Raw genomic sequence first — 15,260 nt, forward strand, 5'->3', positions numbered from 1 at the left:
GCTGTATTGGAGTAACATTGGGATGAAACATAGTGTGTTAAACCCTGCTCAGAATGGGGTAGACTTTGGCACTGATGCACTAGTTGAAAAGGTGGGTTTTGCTGCATAGTTAACTGTTACGAGTAGTAAAAACAAACCTGGGTAGACAGCGTGGTGTTTGTATGCTGTTAATAAAAGTCAACACTCTTTCTAGCAAAGAGAACCTAATTCAAACTTTTTCACTGAAACAGCTCCTGAAGCGTGAGTTCAGTCGCTGAGAGCAGCCTCGGCCTCACTTGGTTTTTAAAGAAGGTTAGAAAGCGGTCTAAATCTCCATTTTGACATTTATTATTTATTTATTTATTTTATTTATTTATTTATTTATTTTTTATTTGTGTATTCAAGTAAGTTTTTAAATATTAAACCATGAAGGAGGAATAACTGCATTTGCCAACACATTTAAAACTTCAACGGTAAGACACTGTTGTGTAGGTTAAAAAAAAAGAAAAAAATAAAGAAATGCTTTTTACTCTCTGTGTATTCCTGTAGAAAAGTTCTGGTTTTATTCTGTTGACTGGGACACTAGCAGCTGTGGACACACTACAGTATTCTTATTGTAACACTGAATCTTGGCCAGCTACAAAGCCATACATGGACTGACTAGCTTTACAGACAGGCTCTACTGGGCATTTCACTATTCTTCTATATTTACAACATTTTTTTTCTATCTCTGGACCCCTGAGAATAGAGTTGAAAAAATAGGAGGCACAGAAGATCAGACTCCACTCCAGCAGTGCTACAACCTGTCTGTTCAATTCCCCTGTTGCCACTCTCAGTGAGGCCTAGTTTAACTCTCCTTGAGTCAGGTTAAACTAGTGAAGTGGCTGCTCAAGCAACACAAAGGCATTTCTGAAACCAGCACACCATAAACTTTTCCAGCTCTTATTTACCCTGCTTTCTGCGCCCAACCATTTTTCACAAAGGCAGTTGACTTTTAAGGGCATATCTGCTTCGGGCGACACAAAAATGTGAGAGAACAGGCTGCTTCTCAAATTTGTATATCATACAAATGAGATATGAGATATCTGTGCTTGTCCATACTTCTCATTACTAAGTGTTAAGATCGGTTATAAAATAATTGCTGATTTAGTAGCATATGTTTAAAGATTGTTGTACAATGAGATATGTCTGCATGCATGAATTGTTTTGCGTCAAGCAGCCCGTTTAAGCAGATAACTGGAGCATAGACATGCACGCATGTGCTCAGTCACTGCAAGTATTTAATTTGCATTTGCCCCCTAAAAATAGATTTGTGCAAACCAGAAAAATAGTTTAGTATGACAGTGTGCAGGTAAATCTTACAACATTACAGCCTGCCATAATTACTTCACCCGTTTTCACTGGGCTCTTACATTTTTTTTCATTTAGGAAATCGTGTACTCCTTGAAAAAAGTAAGCGTAGAGCCCTGTCAGTCAGTAACACACACGCACACACACCAACTCTCCTGGGTTCCTATTATCCCTAAAGCTGAAGTGCACCTTCAAAAAGCCAGTTCATTAGTCATCCAGGGATGAGCTGGGCTCAGCTAGGGAGGCAGTGCTGCTATTGATAAGAGGACATGAAGCAGAAAGAACTTCTGTCAAAACGAGCAGCTCGGTGCTCCAGACCTTTGCTGCTCATTGTTTTGGATTGAACATTCAACTGAAAATCATTCAAACTTATCTAGGTGTTACATGTAATGTAATGTCTAATGTTTCAGAAACTCAAATTTGAAATGGTGATGAGAAGATTCGAGTTCGGTAGAAAGTAATGACAAACTGGTTGATGACACAGAAACATAGCAATTATAAAAAAAAATGCAAAGTACATTGAATATGAAGATTGAAATGATACAAGAGCTTGACTCAAGTTGCTGTGGAGACCATCATCTCTAAACATTAATGCACTTCTGCATCCAGAAGGTGCTTTGGAAAACATTCATAATGTTATGGGAAAGACACGTGAAGCCATTAATATTTTATCTCTTACAGGTTGCTATGGTGTAAAGCCAGACTCTGTCGGTGAATCCTGGATGTGCTCCAGGTGTGCAACAGGAGCCTGGACAGTGGTGAGTAGCAGCATTACCTTAAGTCTAGAAAAACAAGAAAAGGTGATTGTCTTCCCATTACATCACCAAACCAAGGCATTGTGTAGAAAATGAATTGGTCAATGTATGGGAGTTCAGAAAATCTGTGTCTTTGTATCCTCTGTTTCCAGCAGTGTCTGAACTTGACCCTCAACTGTTTTGTGTTTTTCAGGAGTGCTGTCTTTGTAACTTGCGAGGAGGGGCTTTGAAGACTACCACAGACAACCGGTTAGTGGCATTTTCCTGGGTTTTACTGTGGCAGTTTTGCAAAGAATGTCACAAATAACAGCACCTCTAAGGGCATATTAAAACATGACTCCTCAGTAACTGTTGAGAATCACAAGAGTTAATAAATTAATTAAATCATATCTATCATTAGATAGATATTAGAAGATATTAGTTAAATGTGTACATTATTTGATTCACAGAATATTATCTATATGTATAATATATTATTATTTAAGTGAAGGGACTTCATTACCCATAATGCTTGAGAAGCAGAAAGGACGTACAACGTCATAACGTCCGTCAGATGTTTTCTGCTGATGTTTGTAGCCGGCAGGGTCAGCTGTTCTCCTTGTTTGCTCGTCAGTTTGTATTGTGTTTTTTCCCTTTTCTTACTCACTAAAGTTATTAATCGTCACGATCTGAGTTTCGTCTCGCCATTTTTAAGTTGTGAGACTGTGCTGCAATAGTAACTAAGTGAAAACATAAAAACTTGCCATAACAAATATTGACGCAGGATTTCATGCTAAAAGAACAAACAATAGCTACAGTATCTGCAAAATTGGTGTTGCAGTAAGTGTGTTACTGGAATAAATGTAAGCTACAGTAGTGCTATCTCTGTTGCTGTGGCTGTTTGAAAGCCTGAAGGTTTATGGTGTCTCCCTCTCTCTCTCTCTCTCACTGTGAAAAGGTGGGTCCATGTCATCTGTGCCATCGCTGTGGCTGAAGCTCGCTTTGTGAACGCCATTGAGAGGGAACCGGTGGACGTCAGCGCCGTCCCAGAATCACGCAAGAACCTTGTAAGCAATTATGGTGCAGTGTGATGTCAGATGGGCAGGGGTCAAATATTTAAAATCAAGCACGTCCACCAAGTAGCTAACTTAGCCACTGAAGCCTTTTAATTTCTCGTCTCCTCATCCTGTCACTCCTACACCTTCCTGTACTTCTTGTCTCTCCTTCTCACTGCTTCTGTATCTGTCACTCTCTTCATTACCCTCCCTCCTTCCCCGCTGGATGGATAGATTGTCGGGTTTGTTGTTGTTGTTTTTCACGAGCTGTGGACAACATGGGCTAAAACGTGCTGAGGGGAATAGCTGAATAATCAGCTGTCAGTTTCTCACCGCGCCAAATGAGCTGAATTGATCCTATGGACAGGAGGTGAATGAACACAGCTTGTGCCCGATCTCGCTTCGCACGCGGCAGCAGTGCTTGCTGGTGCATTATCACAAAACTACAAATAATTTCCCCTTTCTTCCCCCGATTCTATCTGAATAATCTATCAAAGAAAAGATGGGTGACATTTGCATCCAAGTGCTGTCAAAGCAGGTTTCCTCCACGTCCTCTCAAAAGGCCATGAGAAGAAGCTGTGTGATCTAATGATTCGGATGACTGGGCTGATCAAATGTGAACATGCACCCTCGAAACCAGTTAATTTTGCAACATACTCAGCAATCTGTGTGTTTCCCGTCCATCTTTAAACATTTGGTTTTCAGGGACTAAGAGATTTCAGATTTTCATTTTGTTATATTAGTTTTTTCTTTAGAATTTCTCTGGCCAGCTAACACTACTAAGATCCTCAAAAGATGTAGCTTTCCCAAAGGTAGCGTTGCATACTGCACCTAGAGGTGCTGCGATTTCTTTTTTACTGACAAAAGAGCCTCAAGCTTGGAAAAGCAAGCTGCTTGAATAAATCACCTTCCTTTTAAAAGTTTCAGAGCCATTATTCCAGGTACCTTCTCCAGTTACAGGCAGCAACACACAAACCAGACCAATGATTTGATCACTTGTTAAGTTGTGTCCTAAATTTGGACCATCAGAGACCAAGTCAGACATTTTAAAATTCTACATATGAAGGCTTGAAATGTCTATGTGGTTTCTTTTAAAGGTGAAGTATACAGTTCTGGAGAAAGATATTTGATTGCTGAGTTTCATTGCCAGTTCGTCAATCGCGGACGCTTTGGGATATTTAGACCAAGCCTCCGGGGTGGTGGCCAATCCAGAACCTGAAACTCATCAATCACAAATCTTTCTCAAGAATTGTCTAAATATATTACAGAATTTGAGATTAAATTTACATTTAAAAACAGCATTTCAGAATGTGGTAAAACAAGAAAATTGACATCCAACTCATGCTTTTTTCTACATTTTTTTCAGACTTATGATAACCATAAACCATACCAGCCGGTGAAATGTCACGCTGCACGGCTCTGTTGAAAGCTGTTGTACATTTTTCACCTGCACCAGTTCAAAAATAAAGTATTGGCACCTTAATAAAGAATTTTTATTCTGTATTGATTGGCCATGGGCTGAGCTACAGCTGCTTACAGTGTGATTTGTCAAGAGGAGGAGGATGGAGAGAAAAAGGAAGAGAGACTGGGAAGACATAGTTTATGATGATAGATAATCACAACAAAACAAGTAGCCAGGCAGATACCAGTCACATGAGATGAGACAGCTGTAAAAGCTGTTGGAGTAATAGGTTGAGTCTGCCACATTGAAGCATGTTGTAATGATTAAAAACATATAACACTACACCTTTCTCAGTTCATTCCCTCTCAGGTTATATCTTAATAGATAAATGTTTTTCATCAAGTTTTTGAAGGGAGATAAGGCAGATTCTCTCACATGCTGTCATTCTGTTTCCTTGTTCCATCCCAGTCTCCTCCGTGTTCTCTCTTCTATTTTAACTGAGTCAGGGTACAAATGAGGGACGGAGAAAAACAAGGGGGGTGGTAGACGCAACGGTGAGAACATTTTCAAATGAATTGAAAATGAAGAATGAAGGTTGTAAGTTTCCGCACGCGGGGTGGTGCATGTCAAAGCGTCTCGGTGGAGTGTGGACTAGGTTCCCGGCCAAATGCAAAGATTCGGTTGGCTGGTGGTAATTTCACACTCAGGATGTGGGGATGGAAGGAAGGGATTTGAAAAGGAAAGGGTCCCAAGGGAAGACAGCAAATTTCCTGTATGATTGTGAAATAGCTCAACAAGTGATGCAAGACAGCAAAAAGAATGGAGAGGAAATAAAAAAAAGAGAGATGGAAAAAAAAAACATTTCTGAATGTCATAGTGGCGGTTCAGACTGCTGTTATTAACAAATACAATGTTGTTCTTTAAAAAAGAGTCGGCATTTTGAAGGCTGGCACAGATGACTGCACAAGCATGTTGTGTGCAAATCTGAGAATATCCATTCTGTTTTTAATGAGTAGAAACCTGTTGGAGTACCAAGCAGAATCTAAGATGTGAGAGAGGAGAAAATGGTTCCACTCCAATCGTTTCTGTTTCATAAGATGCCCTTCAAGTCCTGCAGTTGGATTCTGTGCCGGACTAGAAGAGCTGAATGGTTTTTGTGGCTAAAATTTATATTATTCCCTGATTGTTGAACGTTTTGTTATGTCGAGAATTTTGAAGAACGTCATCGCTTTCAGAAATGGCTTTTCTAATCACCTCGTGTTCCTTATGAATATTATCGCTGTCAGCAGCCTCAGTAGGACTTGTGAAATCTCCAGTGTGTCACCAGCAAGTTCTCTGAAACCCCAGACTTATGTGCTTTGGAGGAGGATTTGTAGTTATGAACACCAGTGTTTGCCCAAAACAGTATCTTTCTGTACCGTAAGACGTTTATGTTCACTGGCACCGGAAGGCAAAAGCAGTAGTGACATGCTGTCTGGATCACGTGACCAGAATAATGTTCCTGTGATCCTTGTATGTCCATTTAAGAGAATGCAAGGAGAGGAATCACCAACCAAATCTTTATTTTCTGTTTTCATTGTAGAAGTGTGTGTTCTGCCACAGCAAGAATGCCAATCAGAATCGTGGCGCCTGCATCCAGTGCTCGTACGAGAAATGTGCCACCTCCTTCCACGTCACTTGCGCCCAGATTGCCGGTGTCGTCATGACGCCGGCCGACTGGCCCTACGTGGTGTCTGTCACCTGCCACAAGCATAAAAGAGTCCCTCCGAAGGTGAGCGCACGTCAAGAGAAATACTCAGCCGTTGGTGTTTACCTTGTTTCTGTTTATGTTATGAAATCACTCCTTGAACTGTTGAGATTTTTGTCGGAGCTCGACTCCCTCTTTTTATTTAGGTTTTAGTCATTTGATCTCGTCCAGACTGACTTCCAATGAATTAAAAGTTAACTTCTCAGTATTTCTGAATGGACGTACGTACACCCAAACTGTGGCTTGATTCTGCTTTTAACCTCAGATTGTCTACCCTGGTTTTTCTCCCTCCAGCCTCGGAAAGCACCCAAAGGCCCACAATGTCTGAACCTGGGCCAGAAGGTGATTGGCCGCAACAGTGACGGCTGGTACTACCACTGTACCATCATCGGCATGGCAACACAGACGTTCTACGAGGTCAACTTTGACGACGGCTCGTATTGTGACAACGTGCACCCAGAAAACATATTAGTGAGTGTTTTTACAGCTTAGACAGCTACCTGTGTGCAATTTACAGGTTTACTTCTTCTTACTTTTTTTTTTTTAAAGCCAGGACGAATATCCTAGCAACTGCCATACTGCTTTGTAGCTTGAGCACCTTTGCAAGTGAAAATACAATCACTAAGTGAAACTTCAGATAACCTCCAGTGAGTCACTGCGACACATTGGCAGCTAACACAGCTGTAATAACGAGGGTTAAAGGATTAAGTTCGCTCATGAAAAAGAGGGTTGAACTAAAAAAAATGTGTGCGTCTTTAGCCAGACTTCACTGAGCATCAGAAACCTGATAGAAATCCTTACAAAAACATCTTTATTCTGTATACTGAATTCATCAGTGAGCTGTATTTTTATATTTTTTCTAAATCAGGAGTTCAGTGTTTTAGAAGATGGTGTTAAGTAACATGACACATGCAGATCTCATATATTTTTCTGTCATTCCTCTTTGCATCCTGTTGCTTTTCGTTTCCCCTCTCGTCCTTCAGAGTCACGACTGCCTGCGTACCGGTCCTCCTGACGTGGGAGAGGTGGTTGTGGTCAGCATGCCCGAGGGTCAGGTCCTCAACGCTTCTTTTGTCAAACAGCACGCTCACAATTTCTACCAGGTGAGGGGAAAACGCGACTATTTGACTATTTGAGTCCCAGTCATTTACAGTCAAACCTGCTGAAATATCAAAACTCCGAAGTCAGCTGGAGGTTAGAGAATCATTGTTGAGACCGGAAAATCTCATATCTGAGCTCAGTCTTTAGCTCTCTGAACAGACTGATGTTTTTTTTTTTATTATTTCATCCCAGATTTATCCACAGTTGACAGGTAAAGGTATTTTTAGATGCAGTAAAAAAAAAAAAAAAACATTTTGCAATCACATTCTTGAGCAAATGCTGTTCAAACAGTGTGTCTAATTTCCTGCTGCAGTGTGTGAACCTCTCCAAATATCATCAAACTGTAAAATCCACGTACAGTTTATAAAAAAAAAACCGCCATCATTCACGCACATAATCTGATGCCCCCTGCAGAGTGGCTGTGAAGTGACCGAACGTGTGGACTTGTGATAACAGGATGCTGTGTCTAATTGCTTCGCCACCCTCTGGTTCGGTTCCCCGATGTGGTGTTTGTCAACGCGTTAGAAGCTCGGCTGCCCTCGTAGATTATGGCGGAGTATTTTGATACAGTGTGGCATTAAAACATAAAGTGGAGAGATTTGACATAACTGGTGCATGCTGGGTAATTTATAGGGCAAATATGTTATGACTGTTATGACACGCACATACACACATAGTTTATGAGGACTGCATTATGACCTAAAAATCAGTTGCTGAACAAGCTATCGAACCCTGTCTGTATAATATCTGTTCCCTTCATGTCCCTCTGTAGCCTGTTGGCTGCAGCACTGATAGTCGTGTTAAAAAAATTACAAAAAAAAAAACAAAAAAACAAGCCTCCAGCTGGTCACAGTGTCAGGGCTGCAAACCTGACATGTGGTTTTTTTGGGGGGGGTTCAGTGCTGTGGTCAAGGGCATTCTGACAGAACACATGGTTAGTGATGGAACATTTATAAGCGCTGAGATCCCATCTGTGACTTTCTGGGGAACTTTTGTTCACAAAGCCACCCTGATGCACTTTTCTTCACTACCCATGCATTTGTCTACTTTTTTTTAACAATGTAGTTCCCCCGACAAACCATTTTGAAATCTTTGATTTTTTTTATTTTTTAATCCAAAGTTTCATTGTGTCTGTTCAGGTCGAGTTTCAGAACCTGAGTCAACTGATGCTAAAACCCTCAGAGATCCATCAGCTGGATCAGGAGCTGCCCAAGAGGGTCCAGGCCAGACTGGTGAGTGCATGCTGCTTTCTGATCTGCTCACTTTCTGTGCAGTAGGACACTCAGTCTTGTTGTAATAAGAAACAAAATAAGAAACAAAAGGAAGACACTTTGGTTTGGCAGATATTTGCCTGCAGAGGCAAGTGATACCAAAGGTCAACCCAACAATCGCTTGCATTGTTCAATAACATGATACTAAGGTAGTTGCAAATAAAACCCAAGATTTGTTCATGCAAACAGCCAACGCTTTGCAGCTCACACGGGATAAAGGCCTGTGTGTGGGCCAAAATGTGTAGGTTGATAATTTTAATAAATATCTGTTTTATGTGGTAAGAAAAAGCGCTGATATGCTTCTGAAATGCCAGAGAAGCTTTCTGTGCATATTTCTGTCGGAAGAAGGCCGTGTTGACTTTTAAAATCTTAATCTCAATCTCAATTTTGAAGACACTCACGCACAGATTTCACAGGTTATGTCTGTAAGTCGTCCCACACCGGGTGATTAAGTAAAACAGATATTCAGCCGTGACTTTGATGGAATTCATGCGATGTGATATGAATGAACAAAGTGCTGAAAAATAGCACAAATGAACAAAAGACTGGGATATTCTTTAGATACAGAGGTGGTGAGAGACACTATGATTCCAGTAGGAATGAAAGCGATCAGTTGTTTTAATTCTCCGTCTTTCAGGCCATTTCTGATCAAAGGGCTCCAAAGTTCTCAGTCAACATGATCAGTCAACCTCTACATGGTACAGTTGTCAAAAAACAAACAAACAAACAAAAAAAAATACAACAAACCAATATACAGATACTAATTGATACTAAAAATTAGCGGCATCATGCTATTTGCAACAGAAATTTATACCAACAGTGTCATTTTCACCTCCTCAAGTTGCTCCACAAAACTGAAGTGCTGCTGCCGAGCACTTTTGGCCAAAAATTAAAAAAGCATAAGTACCGATTGAAACTATTTAGCATACGAGGTAAACAACCTGGGAAAGACTGAGGATGTTGATAAGCCCATATGTAAACAGTGCCACAAAGTGGTGACGGCGAAGTGGAGTAGCACAGCAAACTTGGCAAAGCATATTTTGAGAATTTCAAATTTCGAGAGGCCAGTAAAGCCCCCATTTCAACAACACACACATTTCGTCTGTAAATGACTGCATTGTGTTCTACATTTTCCACAGCATCCCAGCTTTTGTAAAAGGTGGCAGTCAGTCAGTATTTACTTGCTCACAGATCTGACAGGAAGCTGAAAGTGACAAGTTCACCAGTTAAACCGCATTTGTTATGGAATTCTGGCAGCAGTGGGTGCCGAACTGAAGGCATCAGAACGCCACGGCTGCGTCTTGAATCACTCACTCATTTACTACTCGCTATATAATGGGCACTGAATTTACTGAACGGTGAGCTGTAAATTGAGATTCCTGACACTTATTATTTTGCTGTAGAGTCGCACAGCTATAAATTTTGCTCTCAATAAATTGCGGCTCTTTGTGCTGTAGCATGGTTAGCAGAAAGTGCTCCGTGGATACACAGTTTTTTTCACGGCACTATTTTATGGACACGTTTCGGTCAGTGACTGGTAGACAGTGAATGAAAGAGTGCAGTACACAAGGATTCTTGAGTGAGTCTGTTAACTGTCTGCTTTCAGGCCATCTCTGTACCACAACAGGAGGCTTCCTCACCAGATGAAGCCCAAGCAGCCAAACGCCGTCGCCTGCCCTCAGGTTCAGCCCTGCCCACTGAAACGCCCATGGAGACAGCCAGTAAGCCTGCCAGCCCCTTGACTATCTCCCCGGTAACAGCAGCACCAGCAGCAGCAGCAGCAGAACATCCCAGTATTAGTACACCTGCGACCTCACAACCTCAGCCCCAGCCCACCACGACCCCACAAGATGCCCCCGCCCCGCCCAGTGGAATCCAGATGGACACTGAGACCGCAATGGACACAAGCGCCGCCCGCACCGACGTTCCAGCGGCGCCAACCTCAGCCACGGACCCCGTCCTGACTCCACATTCTGCTCCTTTTCAGTCGACGTTGAACTCTGACCCCCTCCTGTCCACCCCGTCCCCTGCCCCGCCTCCCCAGCACATGTCTGACGGCTACATGCCGAGCAGCGGTTACGTTTCCTACATGGAGACCCTCCTCAATTCACATTTCCCTCAGGACGATGGCACCGGATCCTTGTATTAAAATCTGACTCCACTTTATTGTTACTCAGCCAGTGGAGGCTGAGCTCATAGGAAGTAAGCTAATGGAGGCGGATCTACTGAGTGCTGTATTAATGGACAAAAACATTTCCTCTGCCGGCTCTGAGAGGTCAGGGCAGGAGAAGGAAAGGACACAGACACACAAGCACTCTTTTAATGCATGTTACTTTTCTATTTTTGATTTAATGTATTTGCAGTGGTGCTTTACCCTGCTTTGATACAGCAGCTAAAGAGGACATCTTTTTTTTTTATGATTATATTATTGTTTGTTTGTTTTTGTTTTTTGGGTTGTTTTTTTTTTAGGCCTTTTTGCTTTTTTTCCTGTTTTTGGTCAGCTGCTATGCTTTTCTCCTCCATCTTAATATGAATACTTGTCTGGGGGATATCAACTCCATACCTCGTTGCATTAATTCAATAACAGCACACTCCTGTTTTCTTCTTACAGGAAGATAATTACTATGACTCAGCGTTGACGAGCTGGTGGACTGTTTTTCTTTTTTAAATCAGATAACCAGCAACAAAATGTCTATTTTTCAATCCAGCCAAGGCTCAAGGCTTTGAAACCGGTGGAAACAAAGTGTCACATTGTCCCGCTACAGGATATTTTCAGTAAGGTGTTTTATTCTCAGATTGCAAGAGGTAAATAGGGGTTAAAAAAAAAAATGTATTGTTGGGAAACTCAGTATTTAAATGTCTTAGTCAAATATTGAAAGAATTATTTGTATTAGAGGAAACCAGTTGAATGCAAACACTAGTAGATTTGTCTGCAGGATGCATTAAATTTTTTGTGAAGATGTGTCACAGTAGTTAACAGGTGAGATCCTTTATGTATTGACGTTATTCGGTCATTTGGTGGTTCCACTTTTCATACCCCAAAACTGTCTCAGGGTTCCTACATGTGAAAAATATATTAAGTTTTAACATCTAAGTATTCATACAATTAATGAAGTACAGAACAGCCCAGAAAACTGCCTCAAAATATTCCCTAACCATAATTGGCATCTTTTATATTGTCACTTTTGCTCCCGTTAACAGTTTGTCTGAGTGATATCTTTATTTACTGTCACATTTCTCCTATCAGCATGTAAGCAATGAAGTCTTGAAAGTGTCTGATCTTTGGAAAAAGGAAAATATGTAGGAACCCTAAAATCTGGAAATATTTTCTACCATTCTTTAATTAAATTGTATGTATAAATCAATATTGTATATTAATATTGTCTGTGTTTTCTATTACTGTATCCTTTATATGTTTGTTTTTTTTTCCTGAAATGAATTCACAAACTGGGCCAATCTGAAATATTAATATCTTTATTTTTGACAGAGTGTCAGAGGCATTTTATTTGGTTTGTACTGGTAAACACAGTTTTCTTTTTTAGGATGTGGTCACTTTGTGCTACAGAGGTGCTGCAGAGATATTAAACTACTGATAACCTAAGGTTCCTAGTACTGTCACCACTGTAACATATTGCAGGCCTTGTGTATTGTGAATGAAATTTGTAAATGTCCCACATATACCCCCACCCCTCACCCCTCCTTTATCACAAATGAGATGTTGGAACACTTTTGTGTTCCTTTACCCAAATGATATCCATCAAGAAAATCTTACTTCATAGGAATTAAAGTGGGTTGCTAGTCACCAGCTCATGTGTGTTTTGTGTGTTCAGTAGTCCAGAGAGTCAACACCCAACATGAGAAATGCTCACTGTGGAGAAATACATCATTTTGTATGTACATTTATTGTGTAATCAATCAAGATAAATTTTCCAGAAACTCACTTGTCAGTTATTGGCAAACTAACCAGACAGGAATATCTGGTTTTGGCTCATAGAATAAATGAAATAACTGACATGCAGATCAAGATGCGTCATCACGTATATCACAACAAAGGTGAGAGTGGTGTCAAGCTTGTAAGTCACCCACGACGTGTGTGAGCAGACCTGCATGGATAAAAAGCAGGACAACGAAGAGGAAAAGTGGAAAGAAAAAGAGGCCAACAGTAAGCATGTGGCCTCTCATAAGTAAAACACTCCCCGTCTTCTATCACATTTAACTTGAAATGAAGAGTCGAGGAATAAAATCTCATCTTCCCAGATTTGCACAAAGGTCTGGAAAATAATACTGAACGGTATTACCCTCAAAATGTTGTAATCCAACTCAGAGATATCTTTGCATAATAAGTAAAAGTCTCAAATGGTCCTCAGTATGTGAGACATTTAAGTCAAAATACAGAATTAAAGTGTTCTCACACTCACTTTGCTTTAAACACCTAAACCCTTACCCAATCAAATACAAACCAAAGCTCAACCTATTAAACACCTGTTTAATCTTTTATCTAAACAGTCTTCTGTAGTATTTGTTAATGTTGCTTCCTCTGGTACTGTGATTGCTCCTCCTTTCTTAAAGAAAATTTTATCAGATTCAGCAATACATACACTTTACAGTACTGAAATGCTTTTCCCTTCAGGCCTTGGTGCAAAATTTTATGTTCTTTTTTTCCCTATTTATTCATTATTCATCTCATTTAATGGTGGAATTTAATTAAGGCCACCAGGGTTGCCCCGGGTCTGTGGTGCGTAAGCGGCTTTTTAAGACGTGATCGTCTGCCTCCTCCTCCTCAGACGAAGAGATAGCAAGTGTATTTTCAATAACCGGCAGTGCAAATAGCAGCTCTGCTGTTTTCTTCTTCAGTGGCAGGAATTCTGGATTTGCATGTTAAGCACACAGCGGGGAAGTGTGTTTTTGTGCTTCCTTGTTGGGTTCGTCACAAGTTATTTTTAAACGGTCTGGAAGATGGCTCCTGCTAATTATACCACATGAAACTCCCTCCAAAAACATTCCACATTGTATTTTTGGGAACCGAATAAATTAGTGAGTTAGTTCACTTATCACTTGAGCACTTAAACTGGATAGAAAACTCAACGTGATTGGTCCGTAACAATCTTGAGTAGTTTGAGTGCTGATGCAAAATGAAACAGTAAAATCAGACATGCTCAGATGAAAAGTCCTTACACAGCTCTGCAGAAATCTTTCTTTTAATTTCATATTCTAACAAATGGAAATTCTGAAACATGCATTAACTGATTCTTTTGGTCACAAACACAAGTCTGACATATCACCTGTGTTAAGTTGATTATTATTTACATCACTTATGTATGCAGCTTTCATTTCGAGTGGTTATCATGGACAACTGATGAATCAGTCCAATGTTCACTGGCTTTCTGCTCCATTTGTGAAACACCTGGCTGTACCCTCATCGTCTGTTTCATGATAGTCCATGCGTAGGATCATCTTCTGCTATGACAAATCCATTGTTAATTTGATTAAGTAATTTGGAAACTGCAACTGGAACATATTGGCTCTGGGGAGACGGCCTTCCTCTGATTCTCAGAAATTGACACAAAAGCTTGTTTTTTTAAAAAATTAAAACATTGTTATAATCTTATTGAAGAATTCACTGATGTCAAATTACACTGCAGCTGTTGGAAAAGAAAATGACGCCATACTGTCCACAGGATAAAAATACACCACTAACCAGCACAACCTCCTGCCCATACTGAGACTAACAGGATTCACTTTGACTCCTCAGCGTTAAGAGCTTCTAAATTTGGAAGAAGCCCAACTAGAAGAGGATCGAAGTGGAGGGAGAGAAGGTCACTGAAAGAACAAGAAATCTTTGTCCTATAGACAAATCATTAATGTGGGCATTTGCTCACATACACACACACACACACACACACACACATCTAGCTGTGCATATGCCAAGGCTGCATTGCCCTCGCTGGATCACAGTGGCCATTAACATTCTGAAGTGCCCGCTGTGTCTTTGGAGAGGAACTGGGGATGTGCCAGCTTGGCAATTACTTTAACAGCTCCACCATTGGATTTCTTTATTCAGTTGAACTCAGCCAGAGGTAAAACTAAGGAGAAACACAAAGAAGAGGACTCCAGAGGAAAAAAAAAAAGTTTAGGATGACCTAACTGTAATTTAACTGGGGAAGGAACAGGAAATGTTTGCTATTTTAATAACATCTGACAATACAAAAAAAAGAGTGTATTATGACAGCATGTGTCCTTGCGGATGTAGAGGCCTCACAGACACATCTGTAACTTGAAAGTTTATGCCAGCCAGTGAGAGTCTGTCTCAAACCAAAATGTCCTTGAGGATGACACCGAAACTTCTAACCTGTTGGATGCCTATCAGACAGCCGAATGGCTCACATGGAAATGGAAATCAGGGAATGCAGTGGGATCTAATTGCAGATGGAAGTGGCAATTATGTTGACAAGCTGGTTGATATGACAGGCTCCATTATAGCCTTAAGCTTTTATTCCATTTTTGGCTAGTAAATCACATCAGTGAAGCAGTATTGCTATAATGACTTAGTGGAGCTAACAGTGACTCATTTCAAGGGGAATGGACTGAGAAGTTGGAGGTGCCTGATCTTTATGAACTTCT

The 15,260-nt window shown here is 40.7% G+C and overlaps 1 protein-coding gene across 2 annotated transcripts in view; it reads left to right on the forward strand.

The window, feature by feature from the left end:
• Positions 1-12,444, forward strand: part of kdm4b (lysine (K)-specific demethylase 4B) — a 44,986-nt gene extending 32,542 nt beyond the window's left edge. For both annotated transcript variants that reach the window (XM_046390867.1, XM_046390868.1), the window contains exons 15-22: positions 2,011-2,087; positions 2,278-2,333; positions 3,022-3,130; positions 6,103-6,291; positions 6,562-6,738; positions 7,251-7,370; positions 8,508-8,600; positions 10,246-12,444. In XM_046390867.1, coding sequence (XP_046246823.1) covers positions 2,011-2,087; positions 2,278-2,333; positions 3,022-3,130; positions 6,103-6,291; positions 6,562-6,738; positions 7,251-7,370; positions 8,508-8,600; positions 10,246-10,788 — 1,364 coding nt within the window. In that variant the 3' untranslated portion in view covers positions 10,789-12,444. The remainder of the gene's footprint in view (positions 1-2,010; positions 2,088-2,277; positions 2,334-3,021; positions 3,131-6,102; positions 6,292-6,561; positions 6,739-7,250; positions 7,371-8,507; positions 8,601-10,245) is intronic.
• Positions 12,445-15,260: the final 2,816 nt, after the last annotated feature.

Source organism: Scatophagus argus, chromosome 6, assembly GCF_020382885.2.
Source record: "Scatophagus argus isolate fScaArg1 chromosome 6, fScaArg1.pri, whole genome shotgun sequence".
NCBI classification, from domain to species: Eukaryota; Metazoa; Chordata; class Actinopteri; family Scatophagidae; genus Scatophagus; species Scatophagus argus.